We start from the raw sequence: 13426 nt of genomic DNA, 5'->3' as shown, positions 1-13426 counted from the left end.
AAGTATGTCCGAGACCAAATAAATTTATCTTTCTCCTAGCTGGCCCTGTGAGGCGAATTTGAAATCTGATTGGTTAAAGAAACAGACTAATTTCTAATAGAGACTAAGGTAAAAAAAGGCCAGCGGTACATACTTTGAAGGCCCTGGGCAGATTAGATTGACATGGCAGCACATAGAGGCTGAAATCTGATTGGACAAAAAATCTAACATCCACATACACGTACTGGAAGCAGTGCAGCCGAGAGAAACGCTAAAATGAAGAGAATAAACTGTTGGGAATAAATTAATACAATTTCATAGAACAAATATTAGAATTTTGGTTGTAAATGAAGGTCAGTGTTTAGGCCAGCAGAGAAAGATTTGCTGGACCTGACCGCCCACCACTGGCACTGTGTATTTGTGATGTTCTAGAGTTAGGGTTAAGGTTAGGGTTAGGGTCAAAACATCTATAATAATGTCTGAAATGATTACAAAGTGTGCTTTCTTTTCATTTAATTCCTCATTTGTAACAGCTGGATCATTTTTTATTAACAAACATCCACCCCCTAAGTGCACCTTTATTGGTTTGGGACACTGCATGTCAAAATGTCTGTGCACAGCCCTGGGTGTGAGGAGAGTATACATTCTGGATAGGACTCCAGTCATCACAGAGCACCATGAGCCACACATACTGTACATACAGTCAAGAAGCTTTTATAGTCATTTTAAGCAAATCCAGTTGCCACAGAAATTAAATGGTGTAAATACAGGACTTCTTAAAGGGCACGTCTGCAAACGTGCAAACAACATTAATTTTAAGGGGCAGGTTATTTCAACCAATCCACTTGCCAGCATGTTTTTGGGAGGTGGGAAAAAACTTGAGGATCCAAAGAAACCCACAGAGACCATACACCACTCCACAGAAACGGTAACTTACACTCAGGTGCCCTACTCCATTGTGGTATTTAGATCAAATTTCTTTTATATACAAAATGATTAACATGCACTTTATAGACAAAAGTATTAGGAGACCTGACTTTTCCATTCAAATAAGCTTCATCCCCAAGATGTTACCACAGGTACAGGCGGTACAGACATGCATAACTTTTGTTAGCCTTTCATTGTTACGAAATCAAACGAACATACTCAAGTTGCCATTGTCTAACGGCAATCTGGTTCTGCTGCTCACATAAAATTCATACAGTGAATTAAATCTATGCATCTTCTGTTGATTATATGGCAAATACTACATATGTTCAGACTAATTTAATTGGCAGTGGGTCTGCTCGATTCTGCTCTCTTCAATTAAATGCCTCTTGATTTGCACACAAATGACAGAGAAACAACTCATAAAAATAATTTTGCTTTTAAAATGTGGTCTCAGCAATTCGTAACGTATCCAAATAATTCTGCACATTAAAAGACAGATCCACACAACAAGTCTGCATAAAATCAGGACTTTACTATTCTTTAAATCTTGTGTACTCTGACCGTGGTTTGAGAATTGCTAACGTCATGATGGAAAGACTTTTGCATGCGTGTCCCTAATACTGAATAAAATTACGAGAGAAGTATAAGCTCTTTAGAGACGACAACAGCCAAGGCTGGAGGATTGTGTGCCAGAATGCTGAAAGCTAAATACCCTTGAGCTGCCAGTCTATCTTTCTCTCACACACACACATACACACACCAAACATACACGCTTTCAATCATTTAGTTCACCCCGTACACTTAATTCTGTAGTTGAGGAGTGAAAATGTGCTATTTGAATAACCAAAAGAGATTATTGAAATTTCCTTTCAGAGTTCCTTCTCATTATTATTATTATTTTTCCTGAACAGTTGATCTGCAGAGTTGCAGAGTTTCAGGGTTGCCTTTATTACCGTTAATGAAATAATTAACAAATTATACCAATTGGCCAGGCAGAGGGACCGAGCTGGGAAGGATGTGCTGCAAGTTAGAGCAATAAAGTATGGAGATGGAAATGTGTTGAGTAGTGAGGAAAATGTGTTGAGAAGATGTAGAGAGCATTTTGAGCAGCTGATGAATGAGGAAAATGAAAGAGAGCAAATGTTGGATGATGTGGAGATGAGGTGAAGCAGGAAGTGGAAAGTCGGTTGGACCAGATGACATACTGGTAGAAGCATGGGGATGTTAAGGAGAGATGGCAGTGCAGTTTTTAACTAGGTTGTTCCAGGTGATTTTGGAAGGTGAGAAGATGCCTGAGGAATGGAGAAGGAGTGTGCTGGTACCAATCATTAGGAATAAGGGAAATGTGCAGACCTGCAGTAACTACAGGGGAATTAAATTGATCAGTCGCACCATGAAGTTATGGGAAAGAGTAGTTTTAGCCAGGCTGAGAGAAGAGAGAGCAACGGCATGGTTTTATGCCAAGGAAGAGCACCACAGATGCATTACTTGCTTTGAGAATGTTGATGGAGACGTATAGAGATGGTCAGAAAGAGTTGCATTGTGTGTTTGTGGATTTAGAGAAAGTGTACGACAGGGTGCTGAGAGTAGAGTTGTGGTATTGTATGAGAAAGTCTGGTGTGTTAGAGAAGTATGTGAGGGTGGTGCAGGACATGTATAAGGACAGTGTGACAACAGTGAAGTGTGCTGTAGAAATGACAGACTGGTTTAAGGTGGAGGTAGGACTGCTTCAAGCATCGGCTCTGAGCCCTTTCCTGTTTGCAGTGGTGATGGACGGATGAGGTCAGACAGGAGTCTCCCTGGACTATGATGTTTGCGGAAGATATTGTGATTTGTGGTAAGAGTTGGGAGCAAGGTGAGAAGAGCCTGGAGAGGTGTTGGTATGCGCTGGAGAGAAGAGGAATGAAAGTCAGTAAGAGTAAAAAAGAGTACATGTGTTTAAATGAGAGGGAGGGCAGTGGAGTGGTGCGGATGCATGGAAAAGAGGTGATGAAGGTGGAGGAGTTTAGGTACCTGGGGTCAACAGTGCAAAGTAATGAAGAGTGTGTATGAGAAGTTAAGAAAAGAGTGCAGGCAGAGTGGAGTGGGTGGAGAAGAGTGATAGCAGGAGTGATTTGTAATAGAAGAGTATCTGCAAGAGTGAAACGGAAAGTTTATAGGACTGTGGTGAGACCTGTGATGTATGGTTTAGAGACAGTGGCATTGAGTAAAAGACAAGAGGCGGAGCTGGAAGTAGCAGAGCTGAAGATGTTGAGATGTTCATTAGATGTAACGGGGATGGACAGGATTACATTTACATTAACATTTGCGGCATTTAGCAGAGGTCCTTATCCAGAGCGACGTACAAACGAGTTTATTAGAGGGACAGGGCATGTAGGGCATTTTGGAGACGAGGTGAAGGAGGCACGATTGAGAAGGTTTGGACATGTGCAGAGGAGGGACATGGGGTATATCAGTAGGAGAATGCTTAGAATGGAGCCACCAGGAAGGAGGAAAAGAGGAAGACCAAGGAGGAGGTTATGGATGTGGTGAGGGAAGACATGCAGGTAGTTGGTTTAAAAGAGGAAGAAGAAGAAGAAGAAGATTTATGTCACAGCTGGAGGGGTAGGTAAATAGTGTCTCACAAAGCTTGACCAAAAATGATCAGTGAGAACTTGGCTCTGTCTCCATCTATGTCATCCTATGAGCCTATCAGCTATAAAAGGGTGGTGTGTGGAGTCTCAGATGTTCTGGAGGTAGATCAGCCATTTTAGGGACCTCAGGTTTAGCCATCCACAAAAGACATTCTATGCATTCTATTATTCTATTCTATTATTTTGTGATTTCCGAATTGCCTCACAACCTCTTAGTATCCAGACATTTCTCCTTATTTCAGCAAAAACCTGTTCCAGTCCTGGGTTATACAGCTTACTTCTGGGAAGCTCTCTTGTTGGATGTTACAGAAGAGGAGATGTTCTGCTCTCACCTAGTCCATAGTTTAGGTAAACTGGATTGGTTGGAGTCACTTTGATGGTGTTGAACTGTGACTTCAACAAGGTCTTTCCAGGAACGATACTCACTGGGATCTCAGTAATTTAATGTTTTTGTAAAACCGCAGAATATGCCGGTTCTTCTTTCCACTTCATCCTCAGGGGTTTTAAGGGATGGCAGAACTGGCCACTCTGATTGAGCTTGTAGTAAAATGGTGGGTCTGGACTCCACCTGTATGGTGTAACAAGCTCTACTAAACTGCGCCCCCTAGTGAGATCATCAGCTAGGTTTCTAGTTGAGTCTACGTATTTCCATTTAAGGCTTCTCCTTTCCATTAATTTTGAAGGGCAGTGTGGTGAAACACGGTCTATCCGGTTGTCTGTAAACACTGGAATACAGAGAACTTATTTCTCCAGCAGCTGTGTCGATGGTGTAACCATTTGAACTCATGAGAATCACTAAGATATATCTTTATATATCCTTTATACCTTATATTTTATTTTATATAGTTTTTATACTTTATTTATCTGCTTTTTTTTTCTTTCTCCCCACCCTATTCCCCTCTTGCCGGACCGTCGTATAAAGCATTTCACTGCATGTCGTACCCCTAAAATTTGATTTGATTTAATTTGATTTGATACGATTGAATAACACCAGAGAACTCATAGCTCCAGCAGCTGTTTCGATATATATTTTTATTTAGAAATATATTCTCTCCAAAACATCCTACATAACTCTAATAAACTAATTTCTAATCCTGTTCATCGTCATCACTCCCAATGAAAATCTCAGCATCTTCAGCTCTGATACCTCCAGCTCCATCTCCTGTCTTTTACTCAATGCCACCACTCCACTGCCCTGATCAACTTTATTCCTGTGTAGTTACTGCAGGTCTGCACATCTCAATTATTCTTAAAGCTCGGTACCAGCACACTCCTTCTTCATTCTTCAGGCATCCTCTCACCTTCCAAAATCTTGTTGAACAATTTGGTTAAAAACTCCACTGTTATCTCTCCTAAACATCTCCATGCTTTTACTAGTATGTCATCTGGTCCAACCGACTTCCACTCTTCATTCTCTTAATCCCTGCTCTCACTTTCTCCTTACTAATCCTAACCACTTCCTGTTTCACCATCTACACATCATTCAACCTTCTCTCTCTCTCATTTTCCTCGTTCATCAGCTGCTCAAAATACTCCCTCCACCTTCTCAACCCACTCTCCGCACTATTCAACACATTTCCATCTCCATCCTTTATTGCTCTTATTTGCAGCACATCCTTCCCAGCTCGGTCCCTCTGCCTGGCCAATCAGGATAAATCCTTTTCTCCTTCCTTAGTGTCCAACCTCTCATACAGCTCCTCATATGCCTTTTCCTTTATCTTTAGCCACATTCCTCTTCACCGGCTTCCACATCTCCTTGTACTCCCGCCTACTTTTCTCATCACTCTGTCGATCCCAATTCTGTTTTGCCAAACTCTTTCTCCTTATGTGTGTGTGTCTCTTGAACTTTCCAGATGTCACACCAAGTACCTTTCTAGCTGTTTCTCTAATCACTTCTGCAGTAGTTGCCCAATCATCCAGCACCTCTTCACCACCACTGAGCCCCTGTCTGACCTCTTCCCTGAATCTCACTACAGTCTTCCTCCTTCAGTTTCCACATCTTATTCTTTTTTTCAGTCCTCACTCTTCTCCTCTTCTTCTTCACCTCCAAAACCATCCTGCAGACCACCATCTGATGCTGTCTAGCTACACTGCCCAACACCTTACAGTCTCCAATCTCCTTCAGGTTGCATCTCCTGCATAGCACATAGTCCACCTGTGTGCACCTTCCTCCACTTTTATACGTCACCCTATGATCCTCCTTCTTCTAGTGTTCACCACTGCCATTTCCATCCTTTTAGCAAAATCTACCACCATCTGCCCTTCCACATTCCTCTCCTTAAAACCATACCTACCCATCACCTCTTTATCACCTCTGTTCCCTTCACCTACATGAACTGAAGTAACGCACATGTTCAGGGGGAAGCCCGTTCGCAGAAATTATCGACAGGTGCCAATTGCCATAATTTTGGTTCCGATGGATCAATCCACCATGCAAATTAGCTAGGGGATTAGCCTGTTTATTTTATTTTCTTTATTGTGTGTATATTTCTTTCTGTGGTTTATTTTTAAGTTAATTACTTGATTTGTGTTTATTGTTGTTGGGGGTACTTTCCGTGTGTGTGTGTGTGTGTGTGTGTGTGTGTGTGTGTGTGTGTGTGTGTGTGTGTGTGTGTGTATAATGGACTAGTCCAGTACGCATTTATTGTGTGTCATGTTTGTTTGTTTGTTAGATTGGTAATTTATTTGATTATTGGTAAGTTTGGTTCTGTTTAGTTGATCCTTTTTAATGTGCCCAGACCTGTCTTTATCTTCATTTAGTCCCCAAGTAATTTAATTTGTAACTTTGTTTCTCTTAAATAAAATCTTTTTTGTTTGGAAATCTTGCATTCCTTGCCTTTGGACATGTGGTTGCTCAGAGACCCAAACTTGTTCCAGCATGCCGATGCTCCTGTGCACAAATCCAGCTCCATGGCGATATCATTTACATGGGTTTTAGTGGAAGATCTTGAGTGGTTTGCTTTAAAGCTCTGACCTCAACCCTACTAAACATCTTTTGGCATGAATTGAAGAGCTGACTGCACTCCAGGCCTCCTCACTCTAAATCAGTATCTGACTTCACTAACATCCTGGTGGCTGAATGAGCACAAATCTCCACAGTAGAACATCTCCCTAGCAGAATGGAGGTTATTATAAAAGCATATGGGGACTGAAGGTTGATTGGGATGTTCAAAAAGCACATACGAATCTTATGGTGTGGTGTTCATAAACATTTGCATATATATTGTATTGAATGTGGATCCAATTAAATTTAATCTGATCACTATAGGAAAGGACCAAAGAGATATTACACTGCATACTGTATTACTTATGAGACATGAGATTAAACAATATCATAGATCTTAAGCTTATTTATACATAATGCTATTGCTGAGCCCTTCATAGCATGCTGGTTCATTGCCTTGTATCCCAATAGTTTTTTTTTTAACAAATTTATATCCTTATTTGGTCTTTAAAAAGATTAAATTGATTTAAACTGCTTTTAAACCCACACTCATTTTATGGCCATTAGAAAACCCTGGCACTTAATGCAGAGGATAAAGTAAAAAGGGAATAAATATACAGTGTAGTCTGGAAGCACTTGGACAGAGACACGGTTCACCATTTTACCAAAAGAACAATTTTACATTACAAAATATCGCGGCTTTCAATTCATGCTTTCTCCTGCTGCTCTAGGCTTTTATGCTGTCTTCTGTTTTTCTGACATGAGAGTACAGCTCGGTGGGGGTCAGTTTATATAAGTTTCTGAGTCAGTCAAAGACATTTCACTTTGTTGCTTTGAAAAACTTCTTAAAATATCTGTCATTATTGTCTTGCTGCAAGCTGACAGTTTGACTCTATGTTTCAGGAGTGTCTATATATATATATATATATATATATATATATATATATATATATATATATATATATATATATATATATATATATGTGTGTGTGTGTGTGTGTGTGTGTGCGTGTGTGTGTGTGTGTGTGTGTGTGTGCATGACATTCGGTGCTTCCCTGATGAGAATGGATTTCCTTTCGAATCTTTGAGAGTTGTTTTCCCTTATACCATCTCATGCAGTTTTTCCTTGGCACTGTTGCCTCTGGTTCGCTCAATATGAATAAAACTTATAAGCACTAACATATAAATTCAAATTGTATAACCTATTTACCTCTATAAAGCTGCTTTGGTACAATTGGCATTTTTTTAAGTGCATTACAAATAAAACTGAATTGAATTGTATGCATTTTGCTGTTGCCACATGATTGAATGTCTGCACATAATAGCATGAAAAAGATGGTAAATATAGATATATGTTATAATAATAATATACAGTATTATTATTATAAAATGCTTTTTATAGCTGATTTATTTTTTAAATTTGTGCATTCAGATAAATGCCAGCTGTTGTTTTATTGGTTTTCCACATCTGCCACTGGACTAAGTGTAATGTGGCCTTTTGTCTAAAATCAATCGCTTTTGTAATCCCTTACTTTATATCATGAGCAGTTATTCAATATTTATTCTTTCTTTTTTTCTCATAAAGACTGCCCTACGACGGCTTCTGACATCATGCTTCTGTCAGTGTGACAGATCTACAGCAGGTCCTCTAATAATCTTGGTTCGTTCGATATTCATTTGGGAAAAGTGAGGAATCTTTGCAGTAAGATTGCTAATGCAAATACTGACATTAATTAGTGTTGTATTCTTAAGACAAAAATGGCTGTGCTTATTCACAGGATGATATATATGTTGTCCAAAACCATCAATATTTTTGTTGTTTAGTGTGGAATTGCACATATAAAAATGTAATAAAAGAATAAATGCAAGAAATTGAAAACACTGTTTATTTCATTTCATTTACATTCAGTAGACAAATGGTCAAGGCTCAGGGTATTTCAATTAATAGTTTCATCAATTCTGAATTATTTCTATGAACAATACACACCCACACATTTTATTCTGTCACTTTCCTGTCTGTATGTTAATCAGTGTCTCTTCAGTATAATATCTCCATATCTGTCAAGGAAATATACCTTCTCCCCGAACATCACAGGAAACTGACAGCTAAATCTGCTCACCCAGAGACAGAGAATAGAGAATAGCGTAATCACACTGTGTCCATGTAATTGTGGTGCCCTCTCACCTTTTATTTCTACCTCCTAATTTTCTCGTGATGTGCAATTTTCCATCCAATAGGGCATTTAGGCAGACTTTCTGAATTGCAGTTTAGACAAGAGGTGTAGGGGAGAGAAAAGTGGTGCTGATGTGCAACAGTGGGAGATTTATTTGTACTGAGCGACTCACATTTCTGCCTCTGAGGAATTGGTGGGCAGCAGCATTAAACCACATATCACGACTGACGTGTCCTCGGCAGCACCGTTAATCCCTGTCTTCGCCACTATCTCCTCTGCCAGCTGGCTTCAGGTTTTCTGACCATTTCGCTCCGTAAATGCGAGCGAATCTAGCGCTTACTATACTGACTTTGTGTGATCAAAGCCATTTGATGAAGAAATTATGAATTTGATTTAAAAATATATTTGTCAGCATCCAAACTGCAGATTTGGCTTATTGACAGACTTTGCCATTGATTATATGTAAAGGTTTTATTAGTTTTTAATTGGTTTGCTGTCATGTTTCTCATACAAGGCTAATGTTATAAAAAGCATAAACAAATGGAAAGCACTCATAATTATTAAATGTAACACCATCTTAATTACTTGGTTTGCAAATCCTTCATGATGAATAACTGCCTCAAGTGATTCTCTGGATATTTGTTTCCATGTGATTCTCGGCCATTCTGGGTTTTTTTTTACTCTTAGTCTCAGTTTAGTTGTTAAGATGCTGGAATTCTGATCACGTCTTGAGTTCAAATCCCAGCAACACCAAGCTGCTGTTCCCTGGGCCTTTGAGCAAAGCCCTTAAACTTCAATTGCTCAGGTGTGTATATAAGATAAGGTGTGTATGTAAGTGGGCCTAGGTAAGGTTATCTGCCAAATGCAGTAAATGAGGTAATATTGAAGTCCTATTAACAAGGAAACTTCTGTTACTTGTTGTATTTTTTTTTTACATTTTTAAGTAAATAATCTAAATTTGCTTCATTGTGAATTTGAATTTTTTTATTATGAATATTACTTTATTAAGAATTTGAACATCTTAACCAAATAACCAATTCATATTCAGCCTATCAAAAAATAAATAAATAAATAAAATTAAGTGCACAATGATCAATATAATCCAAAAAGGCGATTTCTTTAGAAGCATTTTAAAATTTTTTGGCTTTATATATATCAGTGATTTTAAATGCTAAATCATTTGTTACATTTCAACACATCCATTATTTAAATGTTAGTTTTTCCACATTATTTATGGTTTAATAACGTCGTAGTTGATGGTTTATTCATATAAAATAATGATGGACCATGAAATGCAGCTTAATATGTACAATACATCTGGAGCAGCCAGTCAAGAACAATTCACTCTGTAGTTAGAAAAACCTCCATAGTTGCTTTAGTAGATATAATCGAAACAGCATGACAGGAAAGATGTATAGAAAGTCAATGGCATTTCATCTTTAATGCAATTTGCAACAAGACACTGTCCTTGATGATGACTATTTAAGAATGTGTAATTGAAGGCTTTCAGCATGATTTCTTTCATTCCTCCTTCTCTATATGATTAGGAGCTGGTATTGTATGGAATCTGGAGCCACTGTGTACTGCACATCATTATGCATACATCTGCTGGTCTTCATGATTTTAGCCATATGTCCCTGAAATAATAAGAAGCTGCCTGGCTTCGGAGTACGAAATATTTCGACTGAAAATACACGGATCCTTGAATGCAGATGTTTGTGTGAAGATCAGTTCTGTGTGGGTAATTTATAATTGGGACATCCATAGAGAATATTTTTTCTTGGTACAATATAACTGTGTTTTGTACAGTAATTCATTTTAATGAACACTCATAGTTAATCACCGCTAGCCTTTACAGAGTCAGTACATTCGTAAAGACAGTTATGATTAAATATCCCGGGAGATTTCTGAAATACTTAAATCAAAAATTATGCCATGCTTCCTATTCTAATGTTTGATGTACACATTAACTGAGTTATATTTACCTGTTTCTGCATGACATTCGGTGCTACTCTGATGAGAATGGATTTCCTTTTGAGTCTTTGAGGCTTTTTTTTCCCTTTTACCATCTCAGGCAATTTTTATAATAAATTTGCTTCATTATGAATTTAAATTTTTTTTATTATGAATATTACTTTATTATGAATTTGAACATTTTAACCAAATAACCTATTCATATTCAGCCTATCAATAATAAAAGAAATATTAATTATGTGCACAATGATCAATATAATCAAAAAAGTAAATCTTAATGAACAATAAAGTAGAAAAAAATGTCGAACTAAGGGGATTTTTTAAAATCATTTTACAATTCTTTTAATTTTAATTTTTTTTATTATTAAAATGCACCATGGTCCTGAGAACATTTTTTTATCTAGATATATATACAAACATTTTACAGGAATCACAATAAAAATCACTGAATTACTGAAAAAAAAAAAACAACCAACAAGATGTGATGTAATATTTTAGATATTAGTAAAATGCACTCTCACAGTATTAAACTATGGATTCACAATTCAGACAAAATAGCATTTTTGTTTTGATTTACCACAGATTACCAACATTTCTGCAATGATGCTTTTGAAGCAATGAGTGCTCATTTGTACACCTGCAGAAAAAAACCCAATAGTGCAATAACAATTCAAGAAATAACTGTGCAGTCAGTGTTAAGTGCAGCATATTAGTGTAAATTCAATACTGTAAGTGTTAATTAAACAATAGGGAATTTGTTGTGTATTCATGAATATATCCATCAATCAAATACAGTCTCACATACACTTATGGCAGACATGCTTTTGCTTCGATTTAATCTGTTAGCGAAAACGTAGAGTCCTGTCCATCTCTGCTTTCCACTGCTGTATTTTGCGGATGATGACGTTGACTGAAGTTGGAGCGCAGAGTTCACTGAGGACAATGGTCTCCGAGACACATTAAAGACAGAAGCAATTTTCTCCCGGTAGCTCTTCCTGAACCTTTTCGCAGACCTGTAAAGGTCGCCCACAAAGCAGTAGCAGAGGGGGTTGAGTGCCGAGTTGGTGAGACCAAGCCACTGCGCAAAGGGCCGGCTCTGCAGCACCCAGCTGTGCTCGACATGGCCAGGAACTTCTCTGTCCAGAAAACCCGGCATGTTGAAGTCAAGCCAGATATCCGCTACATAAAGAGGAAGCCAAGAGAGGGTAAAAAGCACCACCAGGGCTAGCACCATCTTGGCAATTTTCTTGCGCGACCTCAGCCGCGCTGTCAATCGGGTCGAGCTTGACATGGCAGCTTGGCTGAACTGGTCATCTGCACTCCACAGTTTCCAGGTAGTGAGAAAACATATGATGAGATTGAAGAGGACTGGAAAGCCATACAGGGCGCAGAAAAGTAAAATGTTGTAGCCTAGGCGCAGGCGTGCTTGAGACCAGGCCTCGACGCACACGGTTATCCCGTCTGAGCCATCCATTGTCAAAGAAAGCAATTTGGTCTCGTTCATGAAGACCAACGGAGCGCACAGGCAGGATGACACCGTCCACACCATTACTATCATCGCAGCGATCTTCCTCCCGGTGAAGAAAGATCGAGCACGGAGTGGATTGTGAACGTTGTAGTACCGGTTCAAGCTTATAAAAGCCAGGCTTAAGACACTCGCAGACACAGAGACGGCCTGAACGAACGGCACGGCACGACACAACAAGTCCCCGAACACCCAAGCGTTGTAAACCTGGTGGCCCAAGTTGACAGGCATGCACACACACACCACCATCATATCACACACAGCCAAGTTGATCAGCAGCTTTCTGGTCGTGGAGGCACCAGCAAGTCTGTTCCTTCTTCGATTTAGGACCAAGAGCGCCATAACATTCCCCACAAATCCGGTCAGAAAGGACACCAAATACAAGACCACCAGGACAATCGTGCCAGGTTCGTGTCCTGCAAAAAGAAAGTCTGCAGCAAAGGGAACCGTGTCATAAATGATACTCCCATTATGGTCTTGTCTCAAGAAGGAAAAGTTGGTGGGCAGAAGATGTCCAAATTTGGCATAAAAGCTTGAAAAATTCATGTTATAATATAGTAGAAAACATGCAGGTGATCAGAAAACGCTTCTGGATAAAAACAGATAAACATGTCCATCATTAACAAAATTGCGTCAGTAGTAGTGGATTATTAGAAGGTTCTGTGGAGCGCCATCACGGATCTCCTAATGAACCAGAGAAAAAAAAGCGCTTGCATAAGAGAACCGCGCGTCTTTCCAGATGATGCTCCAAAAGTTGTTCAGTCCACGCATTCAGAGCAGGAACGCCTGCGTTCACCGTGGATTGAGGTTGAAGACCAGGTGTGTGTGTAAGAGTGCGCTGCTATCAGATAGTGCCGCTGTCACGGAGGTGAGAAAAGTTGGCGCACGCGGACAGGAGGCGTGCGCACGCGCCGACAAAACCCTGCGGCACCGTGTAGGCTGCACGAACGTGCACGTGAAAACTCACGGTGACGAACAGGATCATTATCATCGTCACCACCATCATCATCACCACCATCATCATCATCACTTTGGATTAAACATCACTTCAACCCACTCTTTATTTTCTGCTTTTTTTTTTTTAGATTTTTATTTCTCATTTTCTTTAATGCACAAAGATGTAAGTAGACTCGATTTTCACTTCACTGCAAGTTATATACTGTAACTGCAACTTTCTGTGACAAATGCATTTTTTTCTTACATCCTAATAATCATGAAGATGATGATGATGATGATCTTTATATATATAAACTGTTCAAAGCCTTTT

General features: G+C 39.2%; 1 protein-coding gene across 1 annotated transcript; it reads right to left on the bottom strand.

Moving 5' to 3' along the window:
• Positions 1–11476: 11476 nt before the first annotated feature.
• Positions 11477–13150, bottom strand: LOC124388822 (gastrin/cholecystokinin type B receptor). The gene is made up of 3 exons (XM_046853882.1): positions 13024–13150; positions 11648–12590; positions 11477–11567 (listed from the first exon to the last, which is right to left on the bottom strand). The coding sequence occupies exons 1-3, from the start codon at positions 13148–13150 to the stop codon at positions 11477–11479; spliced, it is 1161 nt and encodes a 386-aa protein (XP_046709838.1).
• Positions 13151–13426: the final 276 nt, after the last annotated feature.

Source organism: Silurus meridionalis, chromosome 7 (genome assembly GCF_014805685.1).
Source record: "Silurus meridionalis isolate SWU-2019-XX chromosome 7, ASM1480568v1, whole genome shotgun sequence".
Classification (NCBI taxonomy): Eukaryota; Metazoa; Chordata; class Actinopteri; order Siluriformes; family Siluridae; genus Silurus; species Silurus meridionalis.
Note: the sequence above shows the minus strand (reverse complement) of the source record. Positions and strands in the feature narration are given on the sequence as shown.